Source organism: Lonchura striata, chromosome 24 (genome assembly GCF_050655825.1).
Source record: "Lonchura striata isolate lonStrDom1 chromosome 24, ASM5065582v1, whole genome shotgun sequence".
Classification (NCBI taxonomy): domain Eukaryota; kingdom Metazoa; phylum Chordata; class Aves; order Passeriformes; family Estrildidae; genus Lonchura; species Lonchura striata.
The window spans coordinates 4,469,127-4,486,349 of NC_140726.1; the positions used below are offsets into that span (position 1 = coordinate 4,469,127).

At 48.6% G+C, this 17,223-nt stretch overlaps 1 protein-coding gene across 10 annotated transcripts in view; it reads right to left on the reverse strand.

Annotated features, from left to right (window-relative positions):
• Window positions 1-17,223, reverse strand: part of GRAMD1B (GRAM domain containing 1B) — a 112,059-nt gene that overhangs the window by 40,116 nt on the left and 54,720 nt on the right. For 8 of the 10 annotated variants that reach the window (XM_085560396.1, XM_085560395.1, XM_085560394.1 and 5 more), the window contains one exon: window positions 4,240-4,450. In XM_085560396.1, coding sequence (XP_085416522.1) covers window positions 4,240-4,450 — 211 coding nt within the window. Of the gene's footprint in view, window positions 1-4,239; window positions 4,451-13,651; window positions 13,919-17,223 lie in introns of those variants that run through there. The other 2 variants (XM_077788001.2, XM_077788002.2) reach the window with 2 other exon arrangements.

Below are 17,223 nucleotides of genomic sequence, written 5' to 3' on the forward strand. Positions count from 1 at the left end.
AGATCCCTCATGACCTGAACTGTTCTACAGCCCCCAGGACTGCACCGAAATTCTTAATTTCCCCCTAACTTAATACGAATCCTCAGCATTCACCATTAGCTACAGGCATTGGGAAGAATCTGAAGGAAACCACTTTTATCCTTGGGCAAGAGCAAAATAGTCAAAAAATACATATTTCATTGTTGGTTACCAGCAGAAAGATGGGTTTTTCCTGAGTTTGGAAAGCTGTCCCAGAAAGCCTAAGGCTCAGTCAGACCTTGGTCTGTGGCACAGTGGTGGGGTCAGGGTGGCAAAGAGAGCTCTGGGAAAGAATCCCCCAGGATGCAACTCCAGTGCCTAAAAACCCCTGGTGAAGCACTCCCTCTGACAATTCTAGTGCTTAAAAACTTCTGATAGAGCACTCCAGTGTTTAAAAACTCCTGGAGAAGCACTCCCTGAGACAGTTCCAATGCTTAAAAACCCCTGGTGGAGCACTCTAGTGCTTAAAAATCCTTATTTGAGCACTCCAGTGCTTAAAAACTCCTGGAGGAGCACTGCCTGTGACAATTCCAGTGCTTAAAAACTCCTGTTTGAGCACTCCAGTGCTTAAAAATCCCTGTTTGAGCACTCCAGTGCTTAAAGACTCCTGGAGGAGCACTCCAATGTTTAAACCTCCTGAAGGAGCACTCCCTGTGACAATTCCAGTGTTTAAAACTCCTGGAGGAGTGCTGCCTGTGACAATTCCAGTGCTTAAAACTCCTGGTGGAGCACTCCAGTGTTTTAAACTCCTGGAGGAGCACTCTCTGTGACAATTCCAGTGTTTTAAACTCCTTGAAAAGCACTCCCTGAGACAGTTCCAGTGCTTAAAAACTCCTGGAGGAGCACTCCCTCTGACAATTCCAGTGTTTAAAAACTCCAGCTGGAGCACTGCCTGTGACATTTCCAGTGTTTAAAACTCCTGGAGGAGCACTCCAGTGTTTAAAACTCCTGGAGGAGCAGTGCCTGTGATAATTCCAGCGTTTTAAACTCCTGGAGCAGCACTCCAGTGTTTTAAACTCCTGGAGGAGCACTCCCTGTGACAATTCCAGTGTTTTAAACTCCTGGAGGAGCACTCCCTCTGACAATTCCAGTGTTTTAAACTCCTGGAGGAGCACTCCCTCTGACGGCAGCGCTGCAGCACGACAGAAGAGCACAGACAAAAGAGGGCAGGAGCTGAAGCAGATCTGTCAGCAATTGTACCAACACAGCAGCAAACTCATGGGCTCAAGCTGTTCCACCTCATTAGCCAGACAGGTTGGGAAAGCAAACCATTCTTCCTGCAGGAGATGGGTGGGGAGAGGAGAAGAGGCTGAGAAAGGAGAGTTTAGAATCTTTTTGCCCTGGAGTTTTTTTGTTCCTAACTTCTCCCTGTATGAGCAGACAACAGAATCATAAGTGTGGGGGGAAGCAGGGGGTTCAATGCCTGAAAATTCTTCATTTGTGCCAGAGGAAGCAGCTTGTGGAGCACAGAACAGAGCTCCAGGCTGCACACTCAATGAATCCTCGTGGATTCAACTCAGAATATTCTGTGTGAGCAGGGCAGAAGGCTCTGACTGGCTGCTGGGGGTCCTGCCTGGGATCCCCTTCCCTCTGAACTCATCTGGGCTTCTCCAGCTGCCTCATGGTGCTTGGGCTTTTCCCTCTCAGAGAAGAGAGGCTGGCTGCAGGCACCTCAGAGCAGCACTGCACACCCATTTTACACAGACATCCCCCTGATCCAGGCTTCTTCCCACCAATCCCTCTCCAAAAATCCTCTGCACCTCCAGCTCACCACAGCCTGTCCTGGCCCACACACCTCTACTCACCAGCAATCCTGCACTCCTGCTACTCCAGACCTTTCACAGCACTTCTTTCACACCTCACCTCGAGACTTCAGGCCCACAGTGCTCCTCTCACTTATCCAGCTACAGATACCAAGCACAAGACAATCTGTCTAACAAAAAAGACATCAAGAAGCTCCCAGCAGAACCATGCAAGGTCAGGCTGGTCACAAGGACCACGACCAAGGGAAGACAGTCAGCCAGCACTGCTCTCTGAGAACTTGCCTAGAAGGAAACCTGAGGCATCCACTGGGGAAAGGCCAAGACAAGGATTTTGTGGGTTTTTGTGAAGCCATCCAAGCCATTCTGCTTTCATAAAGTGGAAATGCCAACAGCCTGGCACTTTCTCCAACAACATCCCACCTGTGTTTCTGATTTTTCCACTCTTCTGAGGACAGCACAAAGGTGTGAGATCAAAGCCCAGATGATCTTATCTCCAATTCAAGCACCCACAGAGGGATCTTCCACTTATCACCTCTCAGAGCGAGCCCATGAATTCTCACAATTCATTTGGGACAGGTCTGTTCTACCAGGTTCAAGCTGGGTTCACTTGAAATCACTGATCTTTAATATTTACATCACACAGCAGAGCCTGCAAGGGCAGCAAGCTGAGATCACTGGCCACAAAAACGCTATTTATCATGAAAAGCAGGGAAGAAGTCATGGAGAACAACTCTTGTTTCTGAAATCGTGGAGGAAGAAGGAAAAAAAAGGGATCGTGGTTCTGTCCAGCTCTAGAGGATTTCTCCCTGGCAAAGACAGCAGGGAGAGGGGAAAGCAGAACTGAAAGGCTGAAATGATTTGGAAGCAGCTGCAGGTGTGTGATGAACAGGCCAGTTCTCAGTCTGTGTGAGCAAATACCAGCGAGATGCCAGTGATGTAAGTGAGCCCAGCTTCCAGCTACAGGCACGGGGCTGAGCTCTTGCTGACATTCTCACAGCCACAGCAGGAGAATGCCTGACTGGGGTCAGCACTCAGCACCACAGGGAGGGTTCCTGAGTGGTGAGACAGCTCTACAGTGGGGGACAGGAGAGAAAAAAGAAGGCTTACTTTGGAGAGGCGCTTGTGTGACTTAATCGGAGAGAAAGCATGCAGGAATGAAAAGAGAGAAATTAGGGAAAAGAAGAAAAATTACCTCGCAGATCAAGAGAAGGAGAACCCACACACCCAACAGAGAGCACTGAACCCCTCTTCCTTGTGGAAAGCACCAGGAATCAAAGTTCAGCTTCAGCAGTCACCGTGTTGGTAAAAATCTCACTCCCATGACCTCAGTTTTGAGGGCCAGGATGATGCAGCTCCTCTCTGTGTTCCCCTTCCCAAGGAGCCCCTTTCCCTGGGAGCACCCCCAGGGTGGCTCCGAGCACAGCGTGCCCTGCACCCTCCTGCCATGCCACGGCTCCCTTTGGGAACACACTGCTGGCAGCCCCGTGCCAAGGGTGTCACCCAGCGTGGGACGGGGTTTGTAGGTCACTGCGTGCACAGGAAGCCAGGCTGACCTCAAGGGCAACCTCAGAACGCCAATGATTCAGCTTGAAAAACCCTTTTTGCCCCTCTTTTGAACTCACAGACTCCCCCCACAGTGGTGAGACATCAGAATGTGGGCCACTGAGTCCTGTTCCCTCTGCGGAGTGGCCACAGAGGGGAGGGGATGAAGATTTCTGGTCTGTGACACAATCCAGCAATAAATCAGGCAAAGATCTAACAATTCGTTTTATACAAGCCATCAGAGTTCTGCCTGTGAAATTACCCAGGCTGAAACATCCCACTTCAAAAATCTGGGCAAACACAAGTGCTCCTGACAGCTGACACATCACTGATACCAGGGTTTATAATCAAAGGTTTGTTTGGTACCCCAGGCTCCTGTGTGTGATTTACCAGGCCCCACCGCTCACACAAAAACCTAGAGCCAAACCTGAAACCTTCTTCCCCTGCACAGCAAAGACAAGGCTGTTTCTAATCTGGTCCAAAGACACAAAACTTTCCTGGGGGAAAATATCAGGTATTCTGGGCAAGCCAGCCGTAACACTGCAGCCATGGAAGGAATGGGCAGAGGGTTGGAAAACTGATTCTGTGCAATTTGAATGATCCCAGAGGGCTTGGATAGGACTGGGGAAATGCACATGCCCTTCACAGGGGAAACCTTATTTATTTCATGATCCAGGTGATGAAAAGTAATTGCAACAGATTTTTGAGGTCTGTTGAAAATCCCTGGCGGAGGGGCTTTCCATGGAGACTCCAAGGAACAGGACCTTGACTAGAGAAGCCTCAGAGCTGTGCTGATGTCTGAGGACTCCGAGTTAGAAGAACCTTCAGAAATCCCATGGGGGAAGAGGGAGGGAAATGAGCCAGAGAAGAAGAAGAAGGCAGAGGCCAGAGCCACCGCCCTCTGCTCGCCCCTCACCTTGGAGTTCTTGGCCCCGCTGCGGCCGGACTGGGAGGAGCAGCTCCGCTGGACGCCCTGCTCCGGCGTGGACGGCGACTTGTCCGAGGAGTGGTCGGAGCCCTTCTCCACCATGGCGTCCCCCGGGGCGTCCTGCGGCGTGGGCGAGCGCGAGCGTTTGCGCAGGATCGGCGAGCAGGCGGGCGTGCTGCGGTTGGAGTTACTGGCGGTACTGCAGGGCGGAGGAAGGGGACAGAGAGCGGGGTTAGAGCACCTCCGAACCCCGAGCTGCTTCCTGAGCAAACCCACCCGCAGCCCCCCGTGGGTTTGGGCAGTTCTCTTTTAGCACGGCTGGAGGAACTGCTGGCAGAGCCTTTCTCCAACCACCCTTCAGCCCCTCAGACCACAGAGCAACGCTCGCGAGAGGGAACTCGTAGGCTCCGGTGGGCTCTCAGAGTTTCAAACGATGACCTGAGCTTAGAAAAATCCAATGTGCGCTCAAGAACGACAGAGGAGCCAGCACGTTCTCAATACAGCCTCCTTTATTAGTGCAGCTCTTCTCAACAGGATGCATGAAAATGGGGTCACATCTTTCAGAAAACACCCTATCAAAGGGCATCAGAAACGCTGGGGAGTCGTGGTGACATTCAATGCAACATTTCCTGTACAGAACCAGCTTTTTCCATACCAGTTAGAGATGGGCATGAAAACGGTTTGCTGTGACCCAAAAGCCTTTGTGATGAGAAAAAAAAATAAAAATTAAGTTCCTTTTTCACAATGGGAAAAGCAAGGCCTGTCTGAGTTTTACAGAAATTATGAGGGGAATGGAACTTCTCATTCTCTTTCCTCAGCAAATGCCCCAGCACACCTAGATCAGCAAGCCAGTAAAGTACAAACTAATACAGAACAGGAAAACTCGGATTTCCTCACTGCTCCTTCTCTTTTGATGCCTCTCCTTCCTGCCAGACTCCTCAAAATACCACACACTACACCCATTTTTCCCTCCGTCACTCATTTCCTTCAGGAGCCAAATCTATTTCTGACCAGACATCCTTGAGGCTTTTCCAGCTGGTCACAGAGGGGCCTGATGCACGGATTGGATCTGTGCTAACTTCTTCAGGAGCCTCTTATCTCATGAGCAACACCAAACAGGCCACATCTGACAGCACGGGCAGCAGGGAAAGGATGGAGGAATTACAACTGCAAGGGACTGAATTAAGGGAATTGTTACAATCAGGCTCTTAATTTAAGCCAAATTGCACACAGCAATCACAATGATGCTCAGCAAGGTACTCCAAATGGATCATTTCTTCCTTGAGGAGCTGAACACGTGCCTGAGGTTCCATTAATTCCCAGATAAAAACCATATCCATCCATTCTTACCTCTGAAGATGCCAAAACCATTTTACAAGCATTAGTAAGATATGAGCAGCCAGTGTAACACACTCCCCCAGCAGTCCCCAGGTTTGGATTGGTTTGGTTTTGGATGAACTGGTCTTGTAAATTCCCCTTTATTTGCTCACTGCTTGTGTCAATGCACAAGTGATGAAACTTTCCCTGAAGAGCCCACAGGAAGCACTCAGCCAAGCTGCTTATGCAAACAGGGCCAGAATCAGATTTCCTGGGAGCTGGCACCAGGCAGGAACAGCAGCATGGAGCTCCCCAGGAGCCCTGAGAGGATGCCTTCACCCCTACCAAGTGTGGAATTTCCTACAGATCTTGGACGGGCTTGGGAAAATGTGCAAAATGTTCTGTAGGCAGGAAGGTGGATTAAGTTAAACTCTGCTCTGTCCCCTGTTTATACCCAGTAGGATGAAAAATATAGATATAGAGCAATATAGATATAGAAATATATAGAGAAATATAGATATAGAGCAATAAAAACCTGTTCAAATGTCACCCAAACCCCGAGGCAGCTCCAGTGCAGAGCAATTCCCCCTTGTCTTGGGGCTCTTCACAAGGAGCAATGGCACATCCCCAAGGGAAATACTGTCACATCATCTTGTCCTGTGCCCTCCCTTTCCCTGGACAAGGCACAGGAATATTGAATGCTAAACCAGTGCAGCAATAACTGCAGCAATATTCAAGATTTAATCCCTCCAAATAATAATTGAAGCAAAAGAAAAACAAAAAAAAAATTATCTGGACCATTCTCCCAGAAGCACTGCCTGCCACAGTTTAGGTATAACACGAAGTAAAATTATCAGGGATGGCTGAGTTTATTGAAGTATTAAAAAAGCATGAGGTTCCTTCTCAGATTTTCAGCTGATCTAGTCAAAATGGGTGTCTGTGCTCCTGCTGCTCCTTCTCCTGCTAAACTCAATTTTGTCAGCCCAGCAGAGCTATCTTGGTAACTCCAAGTTCAGCAGCAGCAGTCCCAGAGATGGAAATGGTTCTGAACTGCCATTTTTATAGACTGTAGAAAAAGGAGACTTCTAGTTAAAACCTCTAAATTCCGAGGTCCTGCTTGCCCCCAGCGTGCTTGAGACAACATAAGCTGGTTTATGTGCGAGGTCCCCAAAAATACAAGGCAAGAATTGGAAGCCATGTCCCTGACTAGCACGTGTGTGAACACATGTACTAATTTTTCCTCTACAGCTCTACAAAACCTGAGTTTACCACACACAACCTCCATCTCATTTTCACTTTGTGCTAGTTCACAGTTTCACTTTGAGCTTGGGTTCAGAGCAGCTCTGTACAGACCAAGCCAAATTCAGCCCAGCCTCTGTTTGCTTTCAGTTTGAAATTGTGAGATTTTGCTGCTCCTTAATTAAAGCTCAGAACGAGCAGCTCAAAACCGGGGTACAGCTGCCACAGCATGCAGGTGGAGCTCAAAATGAAAAATGCTGAATAGTTTGGTGCTGTTTTAGTCTTTTTATGGTCTTACAGAGCTCCTCAAGGTTGTCAGAATGTGAGGTATTGATGATCCCGAGATTGTAGAAAGTCTCTGTCTGTCAGCCCCCTGCCAAAGCAGAAGCCATAATTGGTCTGTGCTGGTTTCCAGGTTGTTTATTCTGTTGATCTCTCACATGTTCTGCTGCCCTGCCCAGCTCTGTCCTGCAGGGCAGCGTGTGGGGCTCTGCCCTCAGTGGGATGTGACAAACATTCAATACCAGAAACTCCCTGGGCTGCATTTACAAGAACGTGCCAATATCTGTCACCTACGTTGGACAGTGTGTCCCCAGCCTGAACCAACAGAAAAATGCCAACACCACAGTGAGACATGGAGGGCATGAAGAAGGAGAAAAAGGACAAGGCACACCCAATTTCCTCCAGCTTGTCCCCTTTGGACCCTCATCTAGAATCCTAAAATTTTACTTTTGCACCCATGCCACACTTAATTATTACTTATATCAAACACTCAGAGCTGGTAATTGATCCTGTAAGATTGAAAACTCTCTTCCATGGCCAGAGATCACAGCCAGTGTCTCTGGGGGCTCTGTCCAGGGGGGTTCCTGACCCCTGCCAGGGTCCCAGGGCAGCCAGAGGGAAGCTCTGGGTTCCCACAGAAGGTGAGTTTTTATCACAGCCCAGCATGCCCTAGCACTGCAGCTGCACAGGAGCAGCATCAGCTTTGATGTTTTAGATCACTTAGATCATTGCTTGGAGCTGACAATTTTATTTTTGCCCAGCTCACACTGCCACAGCCAAAATTTTTGGTGCCAGCTGTGCCAAGCACAACCTTGGGCAGATTCTGTCTTCCAAAAAAAATAAACCCATCCACATGTATCATGTTAGGTGTGTGTGGATTCTCACCTTTGAAATAGGGGGAGGAAACAACATCAAGGGCTCCTTCTTTGGCTCTCCCTGAAGTCAGTGGCACAAATCTCAAACCCAGGAGGGCTGAATTCCCCTCCTGCTCTCTGATGGTTGGGAAAAGCTGAATATTTCTGCATGAAGGACTCCACAGGGAGAGCAAAGGAAGACTCTGTTAGCTGAGCTCCGTGGCAGCGAGGATGGGCACAGAAAGCACAGAAAGGGCTGCCCCTGCCCCGAGCCCCTCCGAGCTCTCCCTGCTGCTGGTTCCCTGGAGTTTGAATCCAGCCCAAGGCACAGCCATGACGAACGCTTTCTGCAGTTGCCATGGCGACCACGGCCTGCAATTGAACCAGGAATCAACGCCTGAAACAGCCTGACCCACTTTGAAAAAAAAAAAAAATAAAAAACAACCAAAATAATTGTAATAAATAACGCTTTAGAGACCTAATTGCCCAGAGTGCATTCAGGGCCTCACGTCCCCCTGCAGAGCAGCCTTCAGCAGATGAGACAGGTTAAGTGAGGGACGGAACACAAACAAGCCCACCTAAGCAGCAGCCCCTTTGCTCTGAGGTGAAAAACCCTGCACAGAGCATTTGAAGGCACAGAAGGCTGGGTTTGTCTCCTTGGTTTATGTCCTTGCTGTCCCTAAAGGGAAAACCTCATCAAAACCCCATCAGCAAGCATGGTGTGGATGGGAAGGGGCCAAACTCTGCTCAGATGTGGAGGAAAAGCATCAATATCTGCAGCAGTGTAGGAAAGAATCTGTAGCCTGCCAGTATCTTGGAGCTGGAGAGGGGTTTTTAGCAGAAATTTTAGTGATAGGACAAGGACTAATAGATTCAGAGTGAAATAAAGGAAATTTAGGTTGGATAAATGGAAAGAATTCTTCTCTGTGAGGGTGGGGAGGCCCTGGCAGATGGTGCCCAGAGAAGCTCTGGCTGCTCCATCCCTGGAATTCCAAGGATGGAGCTTGGAACAGCCTGGGAGAGTGGAAGGTGTCCCTGCCCATGGGACAGGTGATGTTTAAAGGCCTTTCCAACCCAAACCATTCTGGGAGTCTAGAAACTTTCCTTCAGCTGGTGAAAAAGAACATTTGGCAAGGCATGGACCAGCCCCTGAGACACCAGGCAAGACACAGAAAGGCCAAATTTCTCCTCCAACAGAACACTCCCTGTAAGGGTCTCAACCAGGTGATGAACAGAACTGCACCAAGCAGTCACTTCTGGGAAAGATATTCCACGAGTTGAGCTTGATGACCTTAAAACCATAAAGGAACTCTTTACAATGCTTTCATTTTCCACAAGAAACCTGGCTTTGCTGCAGTCTGATAAATGAATTCTGCATGAATGACCCGCAAGCATCCTGAAGTGACACAAAAGTCTGTCCATCCCAGCAGCTCTGAAACCACAGCCATCCCTGGGACTGACACAAGCAGCTCTTACCCAAACCACAGGTGCCCCAAAGCCAGCAGCCAGCTCCAGAAGGGCATTGGCACAGCACCTGTGACACAGCAAATCCCTCTGTGTCTGCCACTTGCAGGATGTGAATAAGAATTCAGCCAGAAGTAGGAAAAGAACCGAAGAATTTTGCAACTGGAGCAGCTCAGCTAAACAAGCAGCAGCCTCAGGTACACAGCTGTGGCCACCACCAGCTTCTCAGGGGCAGAAAAACACCACCCACACCATTCCCTGCAAGGCATTTCTCAACCCCTGGATTTCCTCATCCAACTCCTGATCTGGAAAGCTTAAAGGCCTACAAGTGTCCTCTCAGTTCTCAAAAGAATCTGCTTTCCAAGAGTCACACTGCAATTACTCACTTCTCCCTGCAGCACCGAGCTGGTAACGAGCTCTTCCAGGCCCAGAACTGGGGTCTGCTCTGCAATTTGAGCTGAGTTCTGGAAGTGCTGAGCAATGTGTCCCCAGAGCAGCAGAGATGCACATATTGAAGCACATATTGAACCCTCTCTCTCTGAAATCCATGGGCTGTGCAAAGTCGAGCCTGTGCCTACACTTCCCTGAACGAGACCAGAGGAGATCCTGGAGGACAACACAGAACTTGTGCTGATAGTCTGGAAAAGAGCAGAAAGGTCAAGAAGGCACCTCAGGCCTGGCTGTAGCACTGAAAAGAGTTAATTCTCCTCAGAAACAGCTATTAGAGGGGTTAATTAGACGCCTACAAAGATACTTTTCTGCCATCCAGTCTGACATCAGTGGAAAACGAGGAGATTCAGAAGCTCATTATGCAGTCTCCCAAACAGCAAGCAGATGGTAACAACTTTTGATCACCAACCTACACTCCCTTCAAATTGATAATCCAAGAATGAAAACCTGCACAGATCCTGGAGCAATTCCCTGGGCCCGCCATTGCTCTACAAGCAATAACAAAATGTTCTATTTCTATTACATCTCCCAGCAAGAGAGACAAAAGAGAAAGCAGTAAGTCAAAAAAGCAATGACACCTGCAGGGCTGTGCAGAAACCAAGGAGTGTTTCATGACAAGTGCTTTGAAAATAATCATAAAAATACTCTGCCGTCTGCATGTTTTTTTAGCAGGAAAGTCCAGCTTTGTTTAAGATTTACTCTGCCTATTTTGACATTTCGCAGAATGCTGTCCTCCCATGACATCCAATCACATGTTTACATATTCATGAAATAAAATTAATGCAATTATTATGCCTCAGAGGATTAGCAAATCACTGCAAGCATTAGGAAGGAATTTGCCTTCTGCCCACAGCCAGCAGCGCGAGGATGGGCAGATGCATTATTAACCATGTCATTGTCCCCTTGCATCACCCGATCCTGGTTACCACTGGAGACAGACCCATGGACAAACGGCCTCATCTCTCACTGAAACTCCCCCTCAGCCAGCCTGGAAGCAAGCTCTGCCTTCCTGCTTGGAGTGACTGCAAAAATCCCGAGGAGAAGTTGGAAAATGTTTCTGAAATGCAACAAGAGAGATCTTAATAATAAATCAAATAACGCACCAGTCGCAACTTGGGAAGGGTCGTTAATGCGCAGGGAACCACCACGGGTTATAATCACACCCCAAACCGCTCCCTCAGCCACAAATTATTATCATTCCATTTGCTCCAAAGGAAGGCAAGCCACGTAAAACGAAGTATGATGGATAATACAAAGAAATCTGGGAAGCAGGGAAGGGGAAATAGCAGAAGTAAGAATTTCACATCCCTCTGAAGGTGACAGACACAGCCCATCACAGTCACCTGCAGGTCACCCACTCTACAGCTGTACTTCCCAAGGAAGAACAGATCCAGGCTTTGTTTTCCTCTCCTCCCCACCACAAAGTCAACAGCCTTTGTAATTAAAAGCAAGAACAGCAATGTCTGATGCTCCCGTCAACATCTCCAAGTCTGGAACTTGGGGCAGGACAGAGCTCACAAGACTTGTTTAAAAAATAAACAAAACAACCACAGACACTGTTAAACCATCTTTGATGTGCGGGAAATTTTGCAAACCTGACAGCTCAAAGGATAAAAATAAAAATTAAAATAAATCCAAGCTGTTTATTTTAATCCTTGTCATTTCCAAGCTAACATCAGAATCTTTCAGTTCTTTGGGGGTGCAATGCTGCTGTCATATTTGCTTTATTTGAAGGGAGAGTGAGATAAAGCAACGAAGCTGATGATGAAGACCCAGGCCCACATTTGGGTGGGGATGTAGGTGTGATAGGACTCCCAGATTCCATCCAGAGGAGCTCAGGCACTTTTCCCTGCTGTAACTCCAGCAAGGCTTCATGGACTTTATCCCCAGCAGAGCACTGTCCCCCTGAGAACACCAGCCCTGGTGGCAGCGAGCCTGAGGAAGGCTCGAGGAAGGCTGGGAGCCCGTGGGGGCGGACAGGGACGCTGTGCAGCAGGAGCAGGAGACAAAGCTGGAGCTCTGCATCCTCCCACTCACTCCCACAGCTCGTCAGCACAGCCCTCACAAGTTAATGGAAGACGCTGTGATCGTCAAAGCTGGGATCAAACAAATTGCCTTTGTTCAGCCCTTGATGTTTCCTCCCTTCACCTTTCTGAAAATAACAACGCAACGATTTGTGATCCATCCCCTCCGTCATCCCCCCCTGCTCTGCTCCAGCCATGCAGCAGCACTGGCCAGCTCAGAGATACAACCACAGAGGGTCAGACCCCCTCAGTGCAAGAGCCACAAATGCCCTTTGTCCTGAGGACCTGCCTCCACCTTGTCTCCCCCTTTAACAGATTCCCTTCTGCTTCATCCAGCTGTGTATCAGCTGGGGGTTCCATCCAGCTGTGTATCAGATGAGAGCTTCATCCAGCTGTTTATCAGATGGGGGTTCCCTCCAGCTGTTTATCAAATGGGGGTACCATCCAGCTGTTTATCAGATGAGAGCTTCATCCAGCTGTTTATCAGATGGGGGTTCCCTCCAGCTGTTTATCAAATGGGGGTTCCATCCAGCTGTTTATCAGATGAGGGCTCCATCCACCTGTTTATCAGATGGGGGTTCCCTCCAGCTGTATATCAGATGGGGGTTCCCTCCAGCTGTTTATCAGATGGGGGCTCCATCCAGCTGTTTATCAGATAAGGGATTCTCCAAGAAAATGTTGGAGAAGAATGCTGGGGGTTCCAAGTTATTGCACTGCTGTAAAATACATCCCGAAAATTTGACCTAAAGTTTCCATCCTACTGAGTCAAAATCACAAGCTGCATCCTAAATCTACCCACTTCTCCTGCAGATGCTTGTGATTTAATGGAACAAGGGACAAGAATATATTCTCTTTTCTGAACCAGCATTTCCATGATGCACAGGACAATGCCAGCCACCAGGAATCTAAGAAAAAGCTATTTTTTAGGGCACTCAGCAGATTCTCCCTGTCTGTGAACACACACAGTGCAATGAATCCTCACTTCCTACTGTTCTCCCTTGCCAAAAAATATATTAAAAAAAAGCCACCTGTACAGACTCTGGAGCAGAGCCTGAAAAAGCGGCACAAACCAAATCCTGCCTCTCCCCATCCGTGCAAATACACAAACACCGGGAGAGGAAGGCAGAGCGGAACCACGAGCCCTTGTAGAGGCAGGAGAGCACATGGGCAAACAAATCCAACCATATTCCTGCAGCAGCTCCGTGACGCATCCAGCTTCGACCCCCTCCTGCCTCCCTCTTCCCCTGGACCCAGATGTTATGGCAGGAATAACTGTCCCCGTGGGAATGGGGGATGGGGGACAGTGGGAATGGGGGATGGGGGACACAGCAGGGCGTGAAGGGGAAATGAGGAGGGGTGAGGGGAATGAAAGCTGAGGAAAAAAAGAAAAAAAAAATTAAAAAAAAAAAAAAAGAAGCCAAACAATCAGATTTGCCCATTGTTCCGAACAATCGAAAAGGCTGTTTTAGCAATTCCGCCCTGCAGGAGAGGCAGGGCACGTGCGTGGGGGGAGAGAACAAGGAGAGGAAAAAAAATAAATAAAATAAAATGGAAAAAAAAAATAAATAAAAGGGATCAGCCGGCGGAAAGGAAAAGAAACGAAGCATCTCTGCACCATGATGTCACGCCGCCTGCTTTCCAGTCCCCCGAACGGAGAGCAGCAGCAGCAACCAACATGGACTCCGGCTTTAATCTGCCCGGAGCGCGCCTGTGTGCGATGGAGGAGCCGCAGGAGCCGAGTGACACACGTGTGACAGCGACAGCACTAACCTGGCAGCCATTGGGGAGCGTGGAGCGGCGCAGCAGCGGCAGCGGCAGCCGGGCGGGATTCACTGGGGATCGCTCGGCATTCGCGGGGGTTCATTCATTCATGCACCGTGCGGCCAGCCGGGAGGGTACTCACCTCCTGCAGCATGGCACGGCCCTTGCCCGGCTTCTCTCAGGGCCAGCGCGGCGCTGCGGGCACCGGACACGCTGCCCCGGCCGTGCCCATGCCCGTCCCCCCGGTGATGCTGCCCGGTGCGGCCGCACACGCTCCGCGCACACGCCTGCGCAGCGCTTTACATAACGAGCCCACCCCTGCCCGCCCCGCGAGCATCTCCCCCGCCAGAGAGACCCCCAAAGGCTTGAGAAATCGCTGCGGGTTAAAAATCCGACAGGTTGGAAACGCTGAGTTTGTCCTCCCAGTTTTACATAACGCGCTCACCCCTGCTCGCATCTCCCCTGCCAGAGACCCCCCCCCCCCCAAAGGCTTGAGAAAACGCTGCGGGTTAAAAATCCGACAGGTTGGAAACGCTGAGTTTGTCCTCCCAGTTTTACATCATGTGCCCAACCCGCTCACATCTCCCCCGCCAGAGAGACCCCCAAAGGCTTGAACAGACGCTACAAGTTAAAAATCCGACAGGTTGGAAACGCTGTGTTTGTCCTTCTCGTTTTACATTATGCGCCCACTCCTCTCCACTCACATCTCCCCCTCCAAAGAGACCCCCAAAGGCCAGAGAAAATGCTGCGGGTTAAAAATCCGACAGGTTGGAAACACTGTGTTTATCCCCCGTTTTCCACAATGTACCTGCCCCGCTCGCATCTCCCCCACCAAAGAGACCCACAAGTGCTTTTAGAGGATTTAAACACTACGAGTTAAGACCCCCAAAGGCTTTACAAGGGCTTGAACAAACGCTGCTGAGTTTTTAAAAATCCGACAGGTTGGAAACACTGTGTTTGTCCCCCCTGTTTTACACAATGTACCACTCGCATCTCCCCTGCCAAAGAGACCCCCAAAGGCTTGAACAACGCTACAAGTTAAAAATCCAACAGGTTGGAAATGCTGTGTTTGTCCTCCCCGTTTTACATTATGCACCCAGGAATGCCTGCCCGACTCTCATCTCCCCGCCAAAGAGACCCCCAAAGGCTTTACAAGGGCTTGAACAAATGCTACGAGTTATAAATCCGACAGGTTGGAAACCTGTCCCATATTTGTCCTCCCCGTTTTTCATTAATGTGCCCAACCCACTCGCATCTCCCCCACCAAAGAGAACCCCAAGCACTTTTTGAATATTTAAACACTACGAGTTAAAATCCGACAGGTTGGAAATGTGTTTGTCCCCACCTCTCTCCCTCCACACCCTGCTTGCATCTCCCCCAAGGAACCCCCAAAAAAAGTGACCCTAAATGCTTTTCAAGGACATCAACACACCCTAGGAATTAAAATCCACCAGGTTGGAAGCTCTGTGTTTTGTCCTCCCTGCCGCACACGCGCTTCTGGGAGAAAGTTGCAAAGCGTGTAAGCAAGAACGGGCAGGAAAATTAAACCCTAATTAAGTGGCCACGTGGATTATCTGAGCTGAATTAAACAACGCTCATTCAGAGTTAAGGTGACCTCAACTCAATTTAGCCGGCTCCGTCTAGGAAGCTAATCTGGTTTCTTTTTTTTTTGTTTCTTTTCTTTTTTTGTTTGTTTCTTTTGCCATGCTTATCCATGTGTAAACAGGCCTGGGATTCTTAAAGAAACATTATCAAGCAAAGTTTACAGCTTTTTCAGCGTTAGTAGGTGGTGTTTCTTTTGAGGACACTGTATCACTCCAAACCTGCTTGGGGACATATTTATGCCAGAATAAGGAGATAGACTTCAGTCCCTCTCAATACAATAAGTAAGGGACAATAAATCCCTCTCAGTACAATAAAAATTAAACTGAAGGATTAAAAGAGAGCAAAGCAATCACCCATCTTGCACTTTGCCTCCCAGCCTATGAAATCAGGCCTTGGGTGTGCAAGGAAATAGTGCAGAACTGAGCTGGCACTGCAGTGACACCCCTGATTTGAGCACAAGTGTCCACGTGTGGAATTACACTGAATTATTGGGCTCAGGGTGCTGTGAACAACCCCCACTGACAGCACAAGGAGCTGTTCTTGAATGCTGCAAATGCTGATCACTCTGCCCTTTGCTGCTCTTGTTGCATTTTGCCCCTTCCACACCCAGGGTTGTGCATTTTCTCTTCTCTTGCCAATCAGTCCCAGCTCTGAGTGCTAATTCCCAGAGGAGCATCTTCCCATCAGTGGGAGCAGGAGGTGCTCCAGCAGGCTCAGACCAGAGCGATTCCAAGGCTGCACATGATTTTAAACTAAAAACAGCACTACCATACACACCTTTGCCTGGATACCACAACACTACCATCACCTCATGTTACTCAGAGATTACACCTAGGTGCACGTGAATTCACTGTTTAAGTGCCACTGTTCTCATAAGTTTGTTGCACCCATCAGCCTGAGGTCAGCTTTGTTGTTCCAAATGCCTCCCAAAGTTTGCCAGCTGGAGAATTAGAAAGGTATTTTGAGGAAATGACATTTTAAATTCGAATTTTCCCACTCTCTATGAGCAGAGCAGAGCCAAGGATGGTGTGACTCCCACTGAAACAGCATGGCCAGGATTGTACCCAGGTTCAGTGAGTGGATAATGTGGATAAACTCAGAGAAGAGCAACCAGAACCAAAGGCAGTGGCACTACATCCTTTCAGCACAGCCTGGAGGCCAAGGAATGGCAAGATTTAAATGCTCACCTGGAATCCAGGCTTGATCCCACCAGGTATCAGCTGGAAGTGCTGAAAGCTGAAGCTGGATGAATCCTGACCAGACAAGAGAAACCTATTTTGGGAAGCAAACAAAACTAACCACTGTAACTAATTCAAGGCTCAATTACCCATCTGTGGCAAACATTATTATGCAAGGGTTTGTGTTCTCCCAAACACTGCTCTGTACCTCGAACCAGAATCAATTCAAGCCTCACACTTTGCATTCCACAGCACTTGGAATGAGATATCTGAATGGTCCCATTTTGTTTGACAGCCTATAGATGTTTCAGTGGTTTTTTTTTTCTCTTCCAGAAAGCAAGAAAATAGTTAAAAACATAATTCTCAGCCTCCACAAATTTTGATATGCTTAGTCTGGGTGAATTTTGAGGTTTGAACAGATGCTATTTTTCAACAGTCACATGAGTTACACTGACCCAAAATGATAAATTCAATATAATGGCTACCTCAGATCTGGAACACACAAAGGCTCAAAGCAGGTCATGGAGTGGCAGCACAGACATGAGGTTAGGTCTAACCCACCCTTCACACTGTCAGGAGAGAAGATGAACAAAACAAAAGTCCTTCTCCCAAAAGCACTGAAAGAGCAGTAGTAAAAATGCAATATTTACTTAGAGAAAATCTTCTTAGGATTATCTGGCATGGTTTGCAAGGAGCAGAGTTATGGGGAATTTGGAAAACCACGCAGCACCTCAAAAGCTTCACAAACTTGGTCACATCTGCAAAGTTTCACCCAAAACTCTTGGATGGACAAACAGT